Source organism: Rosa rugosa, chromosome 5 (assembly GCF_958449725.1).
Source record: "Rosa rugosa chromosome 5, drRosRugo1.1, whole genome shotgun sequence".
In the NCBI taxonomy this organism is placed as follows: domain Eukaryota; kingdom Viridiplantae; phylum Streptophyta; class Magnoliopsida; order Rosales; family Rosaceae; genus Rosa; species Rosa rugosa.
Window position 1 is genome coordinate 47260776 of NC_084824.1, and position 16900 is coordinate 47277675.

Sequence of the window (16900 nt, forward strand, 5' to 3'; positions counted from 1 at the left end):
TACCACCAATCAAGAAAATCACTCACAAACAACTGCACCATTCCTCGACATTCTAACGAACCCAAAAGAGATGATACTAAACACCATTTGGAAACCCCCCCCCCCAAAAAAACACAAAGCAAAACAATAGAACATTAAGGCGGAATTCCACATCAACACAAAACATGCAACAACCTTGCTCTCTGTTTTGCGCTAATCATACATGCAAGCACTAAAACTGACTGGTCCAGACTATACGACATTCGGTTACGAGAGAACACACATAATCACTTCTCTTATGCCATTCTCACCTCTCCGAAGAACACAAAAGAGACAGCATTGAAAATTTGCACTAATATTTCAGCAATCATAAACAAACCTCCAAACAACCATAAATTAAAATTTGCACAATCAAACCACAATAGCTTAAAATCCATACTTCACATATATATATATATATATATATATATATAACCACTTGTCCAACACAAACCATCCACCATATCAATACCGCATAAAACCCTAATTCCCAAATCACAGTCGGAAACCCTAGAATCAGATCAAAATCAAAATTAGAGCATTACATGGTGGCGACGCCGCCTAGTTGGCCGAGTTCATCATGTCGGACTCGTCGAAGTCGTCCGGGAAGGAGTTGAAGAAGTCGAGGTCGGCGAGCTTGTTCTCTCCGATGACGCCGTCGCCGCCGAAGATCTCGAGGGCGTCGATGTCGTCGACGTCCATGGCCATGGTGGAGCCCTGGTCGTCCATGTCGCTGAAGAACTCCATCGCCGTCGGCCTCATCGTCGTCGTCGCCGTAGATCTCCTCTGTCTCGCTGAAGCTAGAGCCGCAGAGCGCCGAGCGTATTGGATTTCGGCTGGAGAGCTCGCCTTTTGTCTTGTGAAGGACGACATGTCGTTTTTATTTGCCTTCTGTGGAGACTTTCACCGACTCAGTAATTTGTATAATCGCTCCACTTAAATATTAAGCACAAGGGGTTTAAGAGGTTTTAAGTGTTAAACTTTTCTAAGGATCCGAACACAAAAATATATTTTTCTTTTATTCTAAAAAAATATATATATCTTTTTCTTTTTTTGGATTGGAGAAAAAAAATTAGTTGTACCAAAAAAAAAAATAGTTTGTAAATTGGGCAGTTAGCTCAAGTGGTGAGAGGAGTTGAGAATTGAATTAAGACTACATATTTTAGCATTGTCAACTGTTAAAAAGAGAATAAAACACTCTTATATGGTTTATAGATAAGGCGAATAACCACACATTTTAGCGTCTGTCAACTGTTAAAATGAGAACATCAATTAAGTCAATCCTTGTTAAAGTAAAAGAAAAATAATCGGGCAGACTCTCAAAATTTTCGCCATACTCTCTCCTTTTTTTAGCGATGTCAAGGGTACCAAGCCATAAACCTCGTTTTTGTTAATAATTTTGAGTTTCATAACGACCTTATGTACTTTTCTTCTTATTATTATGCTAAAGCACATTGTTCTCATTTGTTTTTTTTTTAAATACAGTTAGTTGTCCTAGAATTAAACTCACGACTTGTTACCAAAAAAATAAAAAAGTTAAACTCATGACTTTCTACTTACGCGTTTTAAGTTTAGATCAATACTTAGGGGGGTGTATTCAATTCAGATTTTAAAATATTTTGTTTGAGTTTTTATAATCCATAGATTTACTTAATCCACAGATTGTTTAAATTCTATATGGACTCTGATTGATTATAATGGATTGATTTACTGGTATTTGTTTAGATTTTACAAGTCCTTGTGATGTTTTTGATAGGTTAATTTTTTTTTCTTCTTCTTTAAAAGTAATAGATGTATGGATCAAACTATAATGCTATTTCAGTGACAAAAAAGTGTGTATGTGTGTGTGTATATGACAATCTACCATTTTTTATGTTGTGTATAATGATATATGAATAATAAGAGAAAACTAATCAACCAAAATGTTACACAAAAAATAAAGTAGTAAACTAATGACTAATTTATTTCATATTTAAAGAAACATATGTGTATGTAACGGCCTATTCTGGCTTTAAATGAATATATATATATATATATATATATATATATATATATATATATATATATATATATATATCGGCACCCGGCTTCCGGTTTGATTAAAAAAAAATGTGTATGTATCATCTTAACAATACCATTGAAAGTGAGCTTAATTAGCTAGAAGGATTAAGGCTTCCAGAGCTATAGTGATAAAAATTAAAAAAAAATATTAGATGAGAGCAGAGGCAGAGGCAGAGGAGGATAGTGGGAAGACAAGTCTAAGACAAAATGGATGAGTGTCACCTATTAAGAGCTGCTTCTTCTTCTTTTTTTTGGTGAAAAGCTTCTTCATTTTTTGAGTGAGAAAGAATCCATCAAAATCTCTTAGGAAGTGGTTGGATTGTTTTTATGTTTTGATATGTATAAAAAGCACTATAAAATCCTCCAAAATCTAGCATTTAATGAAATCCTTAAAAATCCGTATACTTTTGAATATCTGCAGATTTGAATGGATAATTTTAAATCTTAATTGAATACATAAAGATTTTAAAGGATTGTTTAAAATCTCAATTGAATACCCATAGACTTTCAAAATACAAAAAAAATCTTGTAGACTCTTAAATGAATACACACCCCTTAGATCTATTAAGCATATAAACAAATAAAACTTTCTCGATGATGATCATTTCAAATTGAAGCTCAATCTTACAAAAGTTTTCAATGTCAAACCTAACATTTTCAAAATGTTGTTTCAATACCAACTATCTGTTAAGTTGTCTATTTAAAGAGATTAGGTGAGTAAATTTGAAGGTTTCAATACTCTAAAAAGACTAGAGAATAAAAACATGAGAGTTATAAAAAGCATAAATGAATCAATTTGGAGTTTTCAATAAAAAAAATATCTAGAAAGATAGATAAATAAAACCTCTCTAACTAAATTGTTCTCAATAAAAAATTGAAAATCCGAAGGAAAAAAACAATAGTAGCACATAAATGCAAGAGTGATGTGTTAATCCCTTTAGATCTCTTTGACTGATCGAATTCTAAATCCTGAATCAAGAAACATAAACGAGGTGTTGTGCTATAGAAGATCGATGAACAAGAAAAAGAAATCATACCTCCAGAAGAAATTGTCCTCGAGCTTCTCTTTCTTCTCAAAATCTTCCTCTCTCTCTCTTCTACACGATCATCAACCACAACAAGTTCGTCTCATAATTCTATACCAATTAAGGTGGTGTACGTTATGATACCACTTTTTGTTTCTAGCTCCTAATTCTCAAACTCTTTCATCCACCTTCTTCACTTGGCCGATTACCAAGGAAATAGGAGACAAACAAGGGTTGCTATGTTGAATTAGTAAAAGCAACAATAAATATATATGAGTCAAAAGCTAGGGGAAAGCAAAATTCCTTGGGAAAAATTAGACAAACAATAACTGTTGGTCTCTTTCAAAAATGATTTTTCATGAGCTCGCAAACTTAACGTACCAAACATTTCAATAACAACCATAGTAAGAAAATGTGTCGTGGTGTTGAGTGTTGACACATGCACTGTACACTAGTTATCAAGTTATCTTATTCTTTCCAACCTTAGCTATTGTTCGAACGCAATTTGATTATCTAACGCACGTGACTTGAACACTATGATGTATCTCACATTTAAGCAGTTCTCACAAGTCACAAATCATAGCTTGATCAACAAGTATTTTGTCAAAGTTAAATTTCATGTTCATGGGGCATAGATATTGGATTATGTTTCAGTTTAAATAACTGTTTGCATACTACAACGGATTGCATAACGTTCGATTTGTAGTAAGCATCCTTACATTATTTTAAGCTTTAAAAGTTGGTCACTTGTGTATCCAATGTGTCTAACACGTCCCTACATTTAAGCTCTTAAAGTTAGTCACTCGTGTACCCACCATGTATCTAACACGCAGATATCGACACAAATTAACCTTAATGCAATGTACGTCGACATTTCCACACTTTCTAATCAACTAAAATATTATCTAACCAATTGTAATTTCAGAGGCCTCCGTGAGTTTCGGAGCGACCTAGGCTGGCAAAACCCTAGTTTCGCGTTCGTGGCAGTGGTGAACCTCGTTCCCTAGTTCAAGCAGCAGTGTACTCCAAGGAGAGGAGGGTGTGCAGATTGGTGACAGCCTGACAGGCTAGATAGCTAGGTCGGTGACGGGCTCGGCGGGGCGGTTTAGTGCTATAGTTTGGTGACGGTGGTCGTATCCCAGGTAGCTGCTTCGTCTCAAGTTTTTGCCCGAGTGGTGAGGCTCTGGGGCTCCGAAAACGATCGTCGTGGTGCGGCGCTTGGGTTCTCGAAGGAGTAGCTGACATCTTGGCATTGATAATCGATCCAGGTACGTCGGAGAGGCTCCGATGTTGCGGCAAAAGGCAGTGGTTGAGGGTGTTTGGGCTGCATCAGGGATTGAATTAAACAGGAGCTTCACGGGAAGGAGGCGGCGACTAACTACAGGTTTTGGAGGCGACTATTCCGATAAGATCCAGTCGGTCCTCTAGACAGTGAGCTAGGTTTTGGGGGAGGTAGTCTGTGTAGTGATGTTCCAGATCATGGTCCAAGAGTTTCCTCCCTTGACCATGGCAATGGTGGAGGTTCACGGCCAGCCACCGGACTAATACCCAGTGGTTGTTCCCTCGAGGGCTTGTTGCAGACAGGTCTAGAGAGGTGTGGTGTAGGAAATTGGCTCTAGCTAGTGGGCCTTTACTTGCCTGGGCCACTGCTTGGGGTTTGGCTAGGCAAGCCCAATCTCTTATCACTTCTCTTTTTTGCCTAGCCCAAGGTTTTAAATATCTGCGATATTTCCGATATCTCCTTTTTTCGACAGACCGATATATCTAGGGGGTATATATCTTATCTTTTACCGTTTCTGCGAAATTTCTCCGACATCGTCAAATATCCCCGATATATTAGATATTTGCGATATATCCCCGATAAAGTGAAGAAATATCTGTAAAATTTGAGGTAAAAATAAAAAAAAACTCAGTAATTCCCTAAATGAAAATCTGTGCGAAGAGAGATCTCCTAAAGACAAATATGAGTGAGGAGAAATCCCCTCAAGGTGAATCTAGGTGAGGAAAAAAAATCTCCTCAAGGCGAATCTAGGTGAGGAGAAATACCCTCAAGGCGATTTTGGGTGAGAAGTAATTCTCTAAAAGTCTAAATGCAAATATGTGTGAGGAGAGATTTGGTACTATGTAGTCTGTGACTATGTCTGTAACTCTGTATGTAGTTTGTAACTCTGCAGTTGAATAATAGAAAGAAGATAAAGCCATAAAGGTCCAATTATTCAAATGAGGCCAAATGACATTGCAGAAGGAAGTCAAGGAACCATATATGGATGACATGATGAGAAGAGAGTGTAGAGTACGGAGTATTAAATTTTGGCTATGCATCTTGAAAAAGTGAGGAATCAACATAGAGAGAGTCTTATCTAAAGAAGTTGTTAAAAACCCAGAAGATAATTCAGATAGTGATGATGCGTGGGGTGGTACAACAGCTCCAGATAGTTCTGATGATGGTGGAGAGGGTGGAAGCGGAACAGGTGGTGGAGGTGAAAGATATGAATATGGACAATCTTCTGTGGATGGAGGATTCCAATTTACCTGTGAAGGTAATTTTGATCATACCACCCAAGATGAAGATCACGGAGTGAGAACAGCTGGTCATGGTGCTCAAGAGAAGACCCGATATAGGAGGAGGACTAGAGGTGTAATTGATGATCAAAGTACCCCATCTGATGTTTCTTCAATTGCCTTAAGTTTTGGCTCTATCAGTTTAGGCACAGAGTGCAGTGGGATCTCAAATGAATCTCATGAAGGCAACAATCAATTTGGTTATGATGCTTATGGATATAATCAATATGGAGAAGTATATGATCAGTCATCCAGTTGGGAAACAGTCGGCAGCTCTAAAGAGATCTATAACTATCATGTTCATCACTACAATTCGCACTATATGGGTCATATGTCTTGGTCTGATTATTGCATTTTCGTAGACCAGCGAGCGGCTTTTCAACCGCCTAGAGTCTCTTTTTGGATGTAGATGAAGTTGACATTCATATCTATTTATATGTAGTTCTAAATTTCTAATCAATTGACTTTTTTTTCAAAAACGACATTTTGTTACCCTGTATCCCCGATATTTCCGATATCTCCCTTTTTCAAAGTACCGATACATACGAAGATACCGATATTTAAAACTTTGATTAGGCCTGTGTGGGGTTTTGGGGGAGTGGTAGCACTCCATTTTCTTTGCTTTGAATAATTGAGTTTGGCTTGGCTCTCATCGTATACTGCCCTTGATTGTTGTTGTGTGCTGAGTGATGAGTGGCGATGTACATCATTGATGGTCTTAGGCGTCAATGTTTGTCATGTCGGTTGCTTAATTTGATTTAGGGTTGGATAGGTGTAGGGTTTTTTACTTTTTTTGCATTTTCATTTGCTAGTTTGGATTATTTTGTTTTTGGTAGGCTTTGCTCTTTGTAGGAGGATTTTTGCATTGAGTTGTAACATGAGGAATTTCAAATTCCTCTAGCTTGATTGAGAGAGGTCGTTATTTAATGAAACCTGACTTCGTTTTCCTCAAAAAAATATTATTTAAAGATTAAATAACTATGAAATTTAAGTAACACTCTCCTCGGTATACATATCAAACACACCCTTAACCAGGGGAAACAGATTGGAAAAGATTAGCATCTTGTTACTATTGGAGCTTTGATTGCTTGTGGATTTTTCAAAGAATGAGTGATGATTGTACTTGTAAAGATCACAAGAATGAATATAATACCCTTACTTTTTCAAAACACCGAAGAATAAGGATTGAATCTTAATTGCATTATTCTTACTAAATGTTTTGTGCATTACTTTTGGTATTAATCCTTAAGAGTTCAGTATGTCACATACTTGACGAAGACACATAAAGGAAGATGCAAAGCCAATTAGTTTTAATGAAATGCCCATTTGTCATTGGTTGTAGCAACATGCAAGCCAAGTCTTTGAAAAATACCAAACTCGCAGTTGATTGGTTTATACATTGCAAGCCAGAGCAACCATAGCCTTTATCTTCATACATAGACATAGCTCTGCTATCTCCTCCGAAACATCATCTCTCTTAATTTCTAGCTTTCAAATCACCATGGAATTGGCCAGTGGTGTTGCGGAGAATGTCTTGGGTAGGCTAGCCTCTTATGTTGCCCAAGAAGTTTGCTTGGCTTAGGGTGCCCAACATGAGTTGAAGTAGCTCAATAAGACCTTATTAGCCGTCAAACTTGTGCTCCATGATGCAGAGAAGAAGCAAATGCAGAATCCCCTCATCACTCATTGGTTAGGAAACCTCAAAGATGTTTGCAACAATGCCGAGGATGTACTTGACGAATTTGAGTTTCAAAAGCTCAGACTCAAAGTTCTTAACAACGAGCAGCAGAGCTTCAAAGCAAAGGTACACCAATTCTTCTCCCGTTGGAATCCGGTCGTGTTTAACTTCAAAATGGGTCACAAAATCAAAGAGATCAGAAAAAGACTGGTTGAGATTGATGACGAGAAGACAAAATTTTCTCTCATTCAAATTGCTGAATTAGCTTACGATTATCGTGTGCCCCAAAGGGTGCATGATACTAGAAGGAAGACAGACTTTTTACCAAAGGCGTATGTTGTTGGAAGAGATGAGGACAGAAAACAGATTATTAACCATCTCTTGAATGACACCAATTCTTTTGGTAATGAGAATGTTTCAGTTATCTCCATCATCGGGTTAGGTGGGTCGGGAAAATTTATACTTGCTAAAATGGTGTACAATGATAATGTGGTAGAAGATAACTTTGAGATGAGATTGTGAATATGTGTCTCTAATAAATTTGATGTCCATACATTAGTTAAAAGGCATTATTGCTGAAACTAAAAAGGAATGTGATTGCGGAAGTTTGAATCTTATGAAAAAGGGGTTGCAAGATATCTTGAGAGGTACAAAGTTTTTGTTAGTCTTGGATGATGTTTGGGACACAAAGTCCACATGATTTACGTACAGTTCAAAAATGGGATGAGTTAATAACTTTGTTAGATGTTGCAGCCAAAGGAAATAAAATCATTGTGACAACACGCTGTGAATCAGTCGGTTCACTTGTACACCCTATACAAATGCATTCTTTAAAAGGTCTTTCTCATGAGAATTCCATGATTTTGTTTTTAAAAAAAAGTGCATTTTACTAGGGAGAGGAGCAACGCTATCAGCACTTGATAAAAAATGGGGAGAACATTGTGAAGAAGTGTGGAGGTGTTCCCTTAGCACTAGTTAATTTAGGAAGCATGCTCTGCTCGAAAAGAGAGCGACGCGACTGGTTACATGTAAAAGATGATGAAATATGGAGTTTGTCAGAAAATGACAACATTTTGGCTGCACTAAAATTGAGTTACAATGCATTGTCACCTCACTTGAAATCTTGTTTTACCTTCTGTTCACTTTACCCCAAGGATTATCTATTTACTAGTATAGAGATAGTCCCATTATGGATTACACAAGGCTATCTCAAGTCCTCAAGAGAAAATGAAGATTTTGAAGAGACGGACCTAGACTGTATAAGGCTTTTTTTGTTCCAAGTCTTTGTTTCAACTTGAGGTGGATTTGAAGACTAATATACTGTTCAAAATTCATGATCTAGTGCATGATTTAGCAATATCAGTGGCAGGGATGGAGTATTCCACAGTTAATTGTCGTCCCTCAAGTGCTTTCGAAAAAGTCCGACACGTGTCAATATTGGCAAAAGACTTGTTTGGAGAAGAGTCACAAGTCCCGAAATTCATTCTCCAGTTGAAAAAACTACGGACTATTCTTAATGTAGATCATGATGTCGGGATCTCCAATCAATATTTTCTAAAGACATGCCTCTCGAGATTCAAGTATATGCGTGCCCTAGATTTACGTGATTCTACTCTTGAGGAGCTAACAAGTTCCATTGGTAACTTGAGTAATTTGAGATATCTCAACCTAAATGAAAACACAAAGTTAAGAAAGCTTCCCACTTCCCCTTGCAAGCTTTTGAATTTGCAATTCTTAAGCCTTGATGGTTGTTAAGGAAAAATTGCACACAGTGAGTGAAAATGTCACCCAACATAATTTCACTCATGTTCATTTAGTGAATAGAGTTTTTATTATATTCCCTTGTTATAGGGAAACACCCTTTGATTTCATTTATGAAGAAACCAATTGTGGATGTGTGTTTGTTTGTTTGTTTTTGCGGCTGCACCCGGATATTTGAATGGGTTGCCTACGTACCCTTAGAGAGAGGTCAAGCCACTCATAGTTCAAGAGTCCCAATGTGTGTATGACCCATTGGAGAGTATTGATTTTTGGAATAGGAATAGTGTTTGGACGAATTTGGTGTGAATGAACCAGGGATTCGATTTACTTTGGATTTGTGTCTGAAATCATTTTGGGAATGATTTGACTTTTCTGGTGTTTGGATGAATTTAACTGGTGAGGTCAGAGATTCGGATTGGATGAACTAGGGAGTCAGGGATCCTGTTTGAACTTGAGGTTGCATCTAGTGGGTCGCTAGATTTCCTACATAACCTCGAGGAGGGATCAAACAATTATAGTTCTTGAAATTGGTATTTCTAGTTTTGTACCAATTTTTGGGTTCGACTGGTGTATGTATTTTGAACCCGTCAAATGTATTTCTTTTGGACACCCAATTTGGTAGAATGTCTGCTGATCAAATCTGGAGACTCGATGTGCTGAGGTTTGCAATGGGCCTTGAAAATGGGCTCTGGGCTGCAAATTAATCGGGCTCGAGCTTTTGAGGTAGACGGGCTCAAGTGAATAAAGTGATTTGGACACCAACTGTACGTGAAGAGTTGAGCTTTAATGTCGAATCACTACTTTTTGAAGGATCGAACTTTTGGGCTCAGAATTTGAAGTAGACGTACCTCTGTCGATGAGCTTGCTGCCCTTTTTTTAGGAGGCCTAGTGACTTGTGTCACTTTGAGTGGACATGAAGATGAAATAATAATGAAGCGTCTGATCATTTAATTTGAGTACTCATCATGTGGAGCTCTTAATATTGAGTCGGAGATGTAATTAGGCTTGCTTCCAATCTTTGTCTAGGAGGCCCAAAACCGATGTTATCGAGTACCATCTTACTTGAAGCTTCCGGATTTCTCCACGTGCGACTGATTGAGTTCAATTGCAGCATGACTTGAATATTAGCTTGACCATCCACCACTTACTTCTCACGTGCCTAGCTTTTGTACCATAAGAACAAGCTGGAGAAGACCTCACATTAATCAAATATCAATTGATGCTCGAAGTAGCAATTTTTGGTTTTGCTTCAGAAGCCTTTGTTTAGGTGTCATCTTTTTTCAAGGAGGAAAGCACATGCATATGAGCACCAAAAATCTTAGTGACTAGCTTCTCAATTTTGCATCTGTTGCTACACCTTCTTTTTTTTTTTTTTTTTGTTGCATTTGTATTTGTATAATTTGATTTCTCCTTCCGTGAAAGCGTAAAGGCTGTAAGTTATTGGACTGACACAGCAACGTCATTGTGGAGGGAGCTCGTAGCACTGAAACTCAGTTGTTCTTGAACAAATATTTTAATTTCAACGCATTAAACATCGTAGCACCAAAGAACAGCAACAACACCATTTTTAAGAGGCTTTAAACATTAAAACTTGGCTGTTCATGAACAACAATTTTGTTTTAATGTAATGAATTTTGGGGCATTCAAGACCCTTTAAAGAACTCTAATAGTTGCGGTTGTTCATGAAGGCCTATTAGAGTTTTTTGGATCATCCATATTAACAACAGTCTGCTATCTTAGAGAAGTTTTAAACACTGGAACGCAGTTGTGAACAACCATTTTTTTTGTTCTAATGCTTTGAGCCTGAGAGCATTTAAAGGCAGCAGCAGCAATATCGTTGTCATTTTGAAGGGCTTATAAGGACTCCAATAGTTGTGGTCGTTCATGAACGACCTATTAGAGCTTTGAGCTTTGAGGCAGCACAAGACACGCGGCAGAGCCATTTGGATTAATTGGAGAAATTTGTAGTGCAGAATATAGCCCAATAAAATATATATATATATATATATATATACACACACACACACACTAATGCTTTGTGGGCTGTAGGTCGACTCTCAGACTCTCCCCTTCTCCTCCTGTGGTGTTGTCCCCATTTGCTTCCGCCTTCTAGTTCCAGCCTTCCAGGTTCGATCAGCGAGTCCCGGCAGTCCGCCGAGCCACCTCCACCGCTCCACGCCTGAGCCACCTCCTCCGCCACCTCCAGTGCTCCACTGCGAGTCTGCGACTCCTTTGTTAGTATTAACATATTGGCAAGGAGAGGCAATATCCCATTGAGATAGATCCAAGTGAGAAAGAAAATCTTGGAGAGGTAATATCCCCTTGAGATGGATCCGGATGTGGAAGAAAATCTTGGAGAGGTAATTAATATCCCCTTGAGATGGATCCGAGTGAAGAAGAAAATGTTAGTATTAAAGTATTGGCATTCATAACTAAACACAAATCTCTCCCAAAGTCCCATGTGCAACCAAATACGTACCAAATTGTTTAATTCTATGGCTTTGGAATAATCTGACAAAGCATGAAATATGCTTAAACTGTAAGTGTGTCAGTTCCTCTTCAGCATGCTGAAGGATACCGCAGCATGGGCTCTCTCTCTTGCTTGTACTTTCTTATCTTCCTGTTATGGAATCCTTGCTGTCCACTCAGTGTAATCATGAAGACCTTGCTGTCTAAGAAGGAAGTGGGAATTCAGTGCCTCTGCATCTCGTGGCCACACTTCAACCAAACTGAAGGAATCTTGGTGATTTCTTCCTCCTATATATATAGGAGTTCTGTGGTTCTTCTCTGGATTGAAAATAGTTGTTCTTTTCAATCCCTTTATTGTAAAGGAGCCGTTCTCTATGTATTTCTGTTTTGTCAAACTGGTTTGTTCCAGGATTGAAAACAGTTTGAAAAACAACTAGTGAGTCTGTTCAGATAGGATTGCCGCGGTCAGTGCAATCCCAGAGTTGTAAACAAGTCAGTCCAGGAATGATTGTCGCGGTCAGTACAATCCTTGTGTTGTGACTTGTAATCTGTTTTTTTTTTTTCACTAGTGATTTGGTTTGGTCTTTCAAGAGTTAAAGGCCACGCAGATGTTTTCCCTCGATAAGGTATTTACTGCGTTAACAAAAATCTGTGTTCTTTATTGCTTTAGTTGGTTTGCTTGATTGTTCAATACATTCTATTCGATCAATATCCACTCTCAGGATTGATCACCTAGTTGCAATTCCAGAGAAAGTTTATTTGTGAGTCTATTCACCCCCTTCTAGGATCATCAATTGGTATCAGAGCGGGTCTCTAACCTGTGTTAGTGTGTTCCTCTGGACTCCTAGAATGGATCGTGATAGAGTCTCTAGTTCCATTAACTCTCCTCTATATTTTGATGGGAAAGATTACTCTCAATGGAAAGTAATGATGATGGCTTTCCTGCAATCTCAAGAGGATAAATTATGGAACATTATAGAGAAAGGTTGGATAGAACCAACTAAAAGGGAAGCTGAAACTTCAAATCTTATTCCTAAACCGAGAGGTGAGTGGACTGTTGCTGAGCAATCTGATCACAAATGTGATACTAAAGCTCGTTATAGCCTTTTCGCTGCCTTGTCGGATAAGGAAAGAAAAAGAATTACAAATTGTCCAACTGCTAAAGCTTCTTGGGAATTACTTCAAACCACTCATGAGGGTAACAAAAAGGTGAAGGCACAAAAACTTCAAAGCCTTGTGCTCGAATTTGAAGAAATGACTATGAGAGAGGATGAATCTGTTGATGACTTCCATAGTCGCCTCATCAATGTTACCAATCAATGTCATGGGTTGGGTGATCCTATTATAGAACATAGAATTGTGAAAAAGTTTCTTCGAGCTCTTCCTCCTAGTTTTGAGGCTAAGCAAATTGCCATTGAGGAAGCTCAAGATCTTGATTCATACTCATTAGATGAGCTTGTGGGAAATTTGAAAACCTTTGAGTCAAAAAGGAGAAAGGGTAAGAAAGAAAAAACAATTGCTCTAAGCACCTTGAAGAAAGAGGAAGACCGTTCTGATTTTAATCTAGAAGAATTTGCTCTTCTCACAAAACAGTTCAAAAAATTTCTTAAATCTGCAAGGTCTCCCTCTTCTAGCTCTAGAAATTTTTCTGGTTCTACTTCTTCCAAAAGAAATCAGAATGATGATGTTTCAAATGACAAACACTCAAAGTCCTCAAAGTTTATTCAAAAGAAGTCTTTTGGTGAAAAACCAAAATGTTTTGAGTGTCAAGGATATGGTCATCTTGCTGCTGATTGTGCAAACAAAAAACTTAAGTCTCAATCAAATAGAGCTTTTAAAACCTCTTGGAGTGATAGTGAATCGGAAACACAGTCCGACCATGAAGAGGAGAATGTTGCCCTTGTTGCTACCACTCAAAATGAGTCCTCAGATGAATCTGATGATGATGAGCACTCTGAGAAGGTAGCCTCTAACAAGTTCGAGCAACTGTACAAAGCCTCAAAAATAATGATTGGAAAGATTGAGGAATTGAAGGATCAACTTGCTGTTTGTGAAAAAGAAAAAACTGGGATCGCAGAGAAGTTGCAATCCTGCAAGAAGAAGTGGGAAATTGAAAGAAATGCATTGGTAAGTCAAGTGGAGACTCTGCAAGAGAACTTGAATGCTCAAATCAGGTTAGTTAATTCTCTAACTTCTGAAAAATTTTCTCTTGAAAAATCCTTACATGATTCTCAAGAAAAGTTTTCAAAATTTTCAATTGGATCTGATAAGGTTTCCAAAATGATTGGAATGGGCAAAGTTGATAGGGATAAAAGGGGTCTTGGTTTTCATTATGGAGAAAGCTCCTCTAAAAAGCCAACTATTTTTGTGAAAAGTAAATTGTTGCCTAAAGAAACTGTTCCTAAGTCATCCAAAAGGTTCATTCCCATTTGTCACTATTGTGGTATCTCTGGACACATTAGACCAAGGTGTCATCAACTCAGAAAAGGTCCTCAAAAGTCTACTGGATCTCATGAAAACTCTTTGCTTCTTTCTTTACAGTCATCTCTGGAAAAATCCTTGAAAGAATTTGGAAGGATTGCTAAACTTGTTGCAATCCCGAGAAAAGAAAAAATTGTTTGGACAAAGAAAAATAAGTCATTTCATCCCCTTACCCCTGCTGATTTTAAGCCCTTTGACATTTGTGGAACTGATTATGAACCCTCTGAAATGTGTCTTCTATCCTCTTTTTGTTTCTCACAAGTTGAAGAAAATGATTCCATTGCTACATGCTTGGTTGCTCTTACTGCTCTTTCATCTAGAAGAGTTGATACTTGGTATTTGGATAGTGGGTGCTCTAGGCACATGACAGGTGATAAAAACTGGTTCTCATCTTTCTATGATGAGGTTATCAGTGGCTCTGTCACTTTTGGTGACGGAAAGAAAGCAAAGGTTGTGGGAAAAGGGATTGTAACTGCTCCTGGTATCCCAAATTTAAAAAATGTGCTATATGTTGAAGGGACTCCAAGCTAATCTTATCAGTGTGAGTCAATTGAGTGATGATTTTGAAGAGGTTAGATTCAATAAGCTGAGATGTCTTGTTCTTGATGGTAAGGGTAAGAGTGTCATGGGTGGACTACGATCCAAAGATCATTGTTATTGTGTTAATGCTAATGATTCTATTTCATCTCAGATTTGTCTTAGTTCTTCCTCAGCTGAAGATACTCTAAATCTTTGGCATAGACGCCTTTGCCATGTGAACTACCAAGACTTGGTCAAGCTCTCTAACAAAGAAGGGGTAAGAGGTTTGCCTAAATTGAGTGGGAAACCAACAGGTATGTGTGATGGCTGCAAACTTGGTAAGCAAACTCGTTCTTCACATAGGGTCATTAATTATGTGTCTACTTCACAACCTTTGGATTTAATGCATATGGATCTGGTTGGATCTGTTCAAACTAGAAGCTTAGGTGGTAAGAAGTACATGCTTGTTCTAGTCGATGATTTTTCTAGGTTCACTTGGGTGAAATTCTTGAGTGAAAAAACTGATGCTTTTGACAACTTTCAAAGCTTGTGCAAAATGATTTTAAATGAGCAATATTCTTCAAATAGATGCATTGTAAGACTTAGAACTGATCATGGAACTGAATTTGAAAATGCTTCATTTGATAAGTTTTGTTGTGAAATGGGAATTAAGCATGAGTTTTCGGCTCCCAAAACTCCTCAACAAAATGGTGTTGTGGAAAGGAAAAACAGGGTCTTAATTGAAATGGGGACGGTTATGTTGAACTCTGCTAATCTTGCTCATACTTTTTTGGGCAGAAGCGGTTAGCAATGCTTGTTATACCATCAATAGAGTCATCTTTAGACCAGGAACTGAAAAAACTCCTTATGAGATTTTGAAAGGAAAGAAACCAAATGTGAGCCATTTGAGAGTGTTTGGCAGCCCCTGTTACATCTATAGGGATAGAGAATATCTTGCCAAATTTGATGCTAAAAGTGACAAAGGAGTCTTTCTTGGTTACTCATTAAATAGTAGAGCTTATAGGGTGTATAACAAGAGAACCTGTTCTATGATGGAAACCATTAATGTCTCTATTGATGACTCATTTGTTCTCTCACATGCTCCTTGTATAAGTTTTGATCAGGCACTTTTTGAAAAGGAGAAGAATGATGGTGTTGCTGCTGAAGGCCAAGAAGATGAAGAAGCTTCAGATGGGAATGATGATACCTCTGCAATCCAGCCTATTTACAGAACTAGACAGCAGCAAGTGCGTAAGGATCATTCCTCTTTTGACATCATTGGTGATGTGAATGATGGTCTGAAAACAAGGAGACAAGCAAAAAGGGTTGTAAGCAATCTTTCTGTTCTTTCGTGTTTCGTTGCAAAGCATCGAGAAGATATTAGTATCATTACATTTTATGGTTTTGTTTCTGTTATAGAACCTAAAAATGCTAAAGAGGCTTTGTGTGATGTTAATTGGATAAATGCCATGCAAGATGAATTGAGTCAATTTGCTAGAAATGATGTGTGGTATTTGGTTCCTAGACCGGATTCTTCAAATGTCATTGGAACAAAATGGATTTTCAAAAACAAATCTGATGAAAAGGGTTAGATTACCCGCAACAAAGCAAGGCTTGTTGCCCAAGGGTATTCTCAAGTTGAAGGTCTTGATTTTGATGAAACTTTTGCCCCCGTTGCAAGACTCGAATCTGTTCGTCTTCTTTTTGCCAGTGCATGTCATTTGAGGTTTACTCTTTATCAAATGGATGTAAAAAGTGCATTTTTAAATGGTGTTCTTCAAGAAGAAGTTTATGTTGAACAACCTGCAGGATTCATAGATCCTATTCAAGCTAATCCTGTGTATAGACTCAAGAAAGCTCTCTATGGGCTGAAACAAGCTCCTAGAGCTTGGTATGAGAGACTTTCCTCTCATCTTTTGGATAAAGGCTATGCTAGAGGCTCAATTGACAAAACCCTGTTTGTAAAAAGAACTTCTCATCATTTAATTCTTGCTCAAATCTATGTGGATGACATTGTTTTTGGTTCAACTTCAGATTCATTTATTAAAGAATTCACTGATATCATGATAAATGAGTTTGAAATGAGTTTGTGTGGCAAATTAAATTATTTTCTTGGTCTGCAAGTCCAACAAAGGAGTGATGGTCTTTACATCTCTCAAACTAAATATGCTAATGACCTTGTGAAAAAGTTTGGTTTGGAAACTGCTACTGCTGTCCGAAATCCAATGGGAACTAGTTCAAAACTTGATGCAGATTTGGCTGGAACTAGTGTTGATCAAAACCTTGTATAGAAGCATGATAGGAAGCTTGTTATACCTTACTGCTA

At 37.8% G+C, this 16900-nt stretch overlaps 1 protein-coding gene across 1 annotated transcript; it reads right to left on the bottom strand.

Annotated features, from left to right (window-relative positions):
* Window positions 1–349: 349 nt before the first annotated feature.
* LOC133713192 (small acidic protein 1) lies at window positions 350–3246 on the bottom strand. Its single transcript, XM_062139314.1, has 2 exons — window positions 3117–3246; window positions 350–909 (listed from the first exon to the last, which is right to left on the bottom strand). Exon 2 carries the CDS (start codon window positions 889–891, stop codon window positions 580–582), a length of 312 nt encoding a protein of 103 aa, XP_061995298.1. The 5' UTR covers window positions 892–909; window positions 3117–3246; the 3' UTR covers window positions 350–579.
* Between the last annotated feature and the right edge of the window lie 13654 nt (window positions 3247–16900).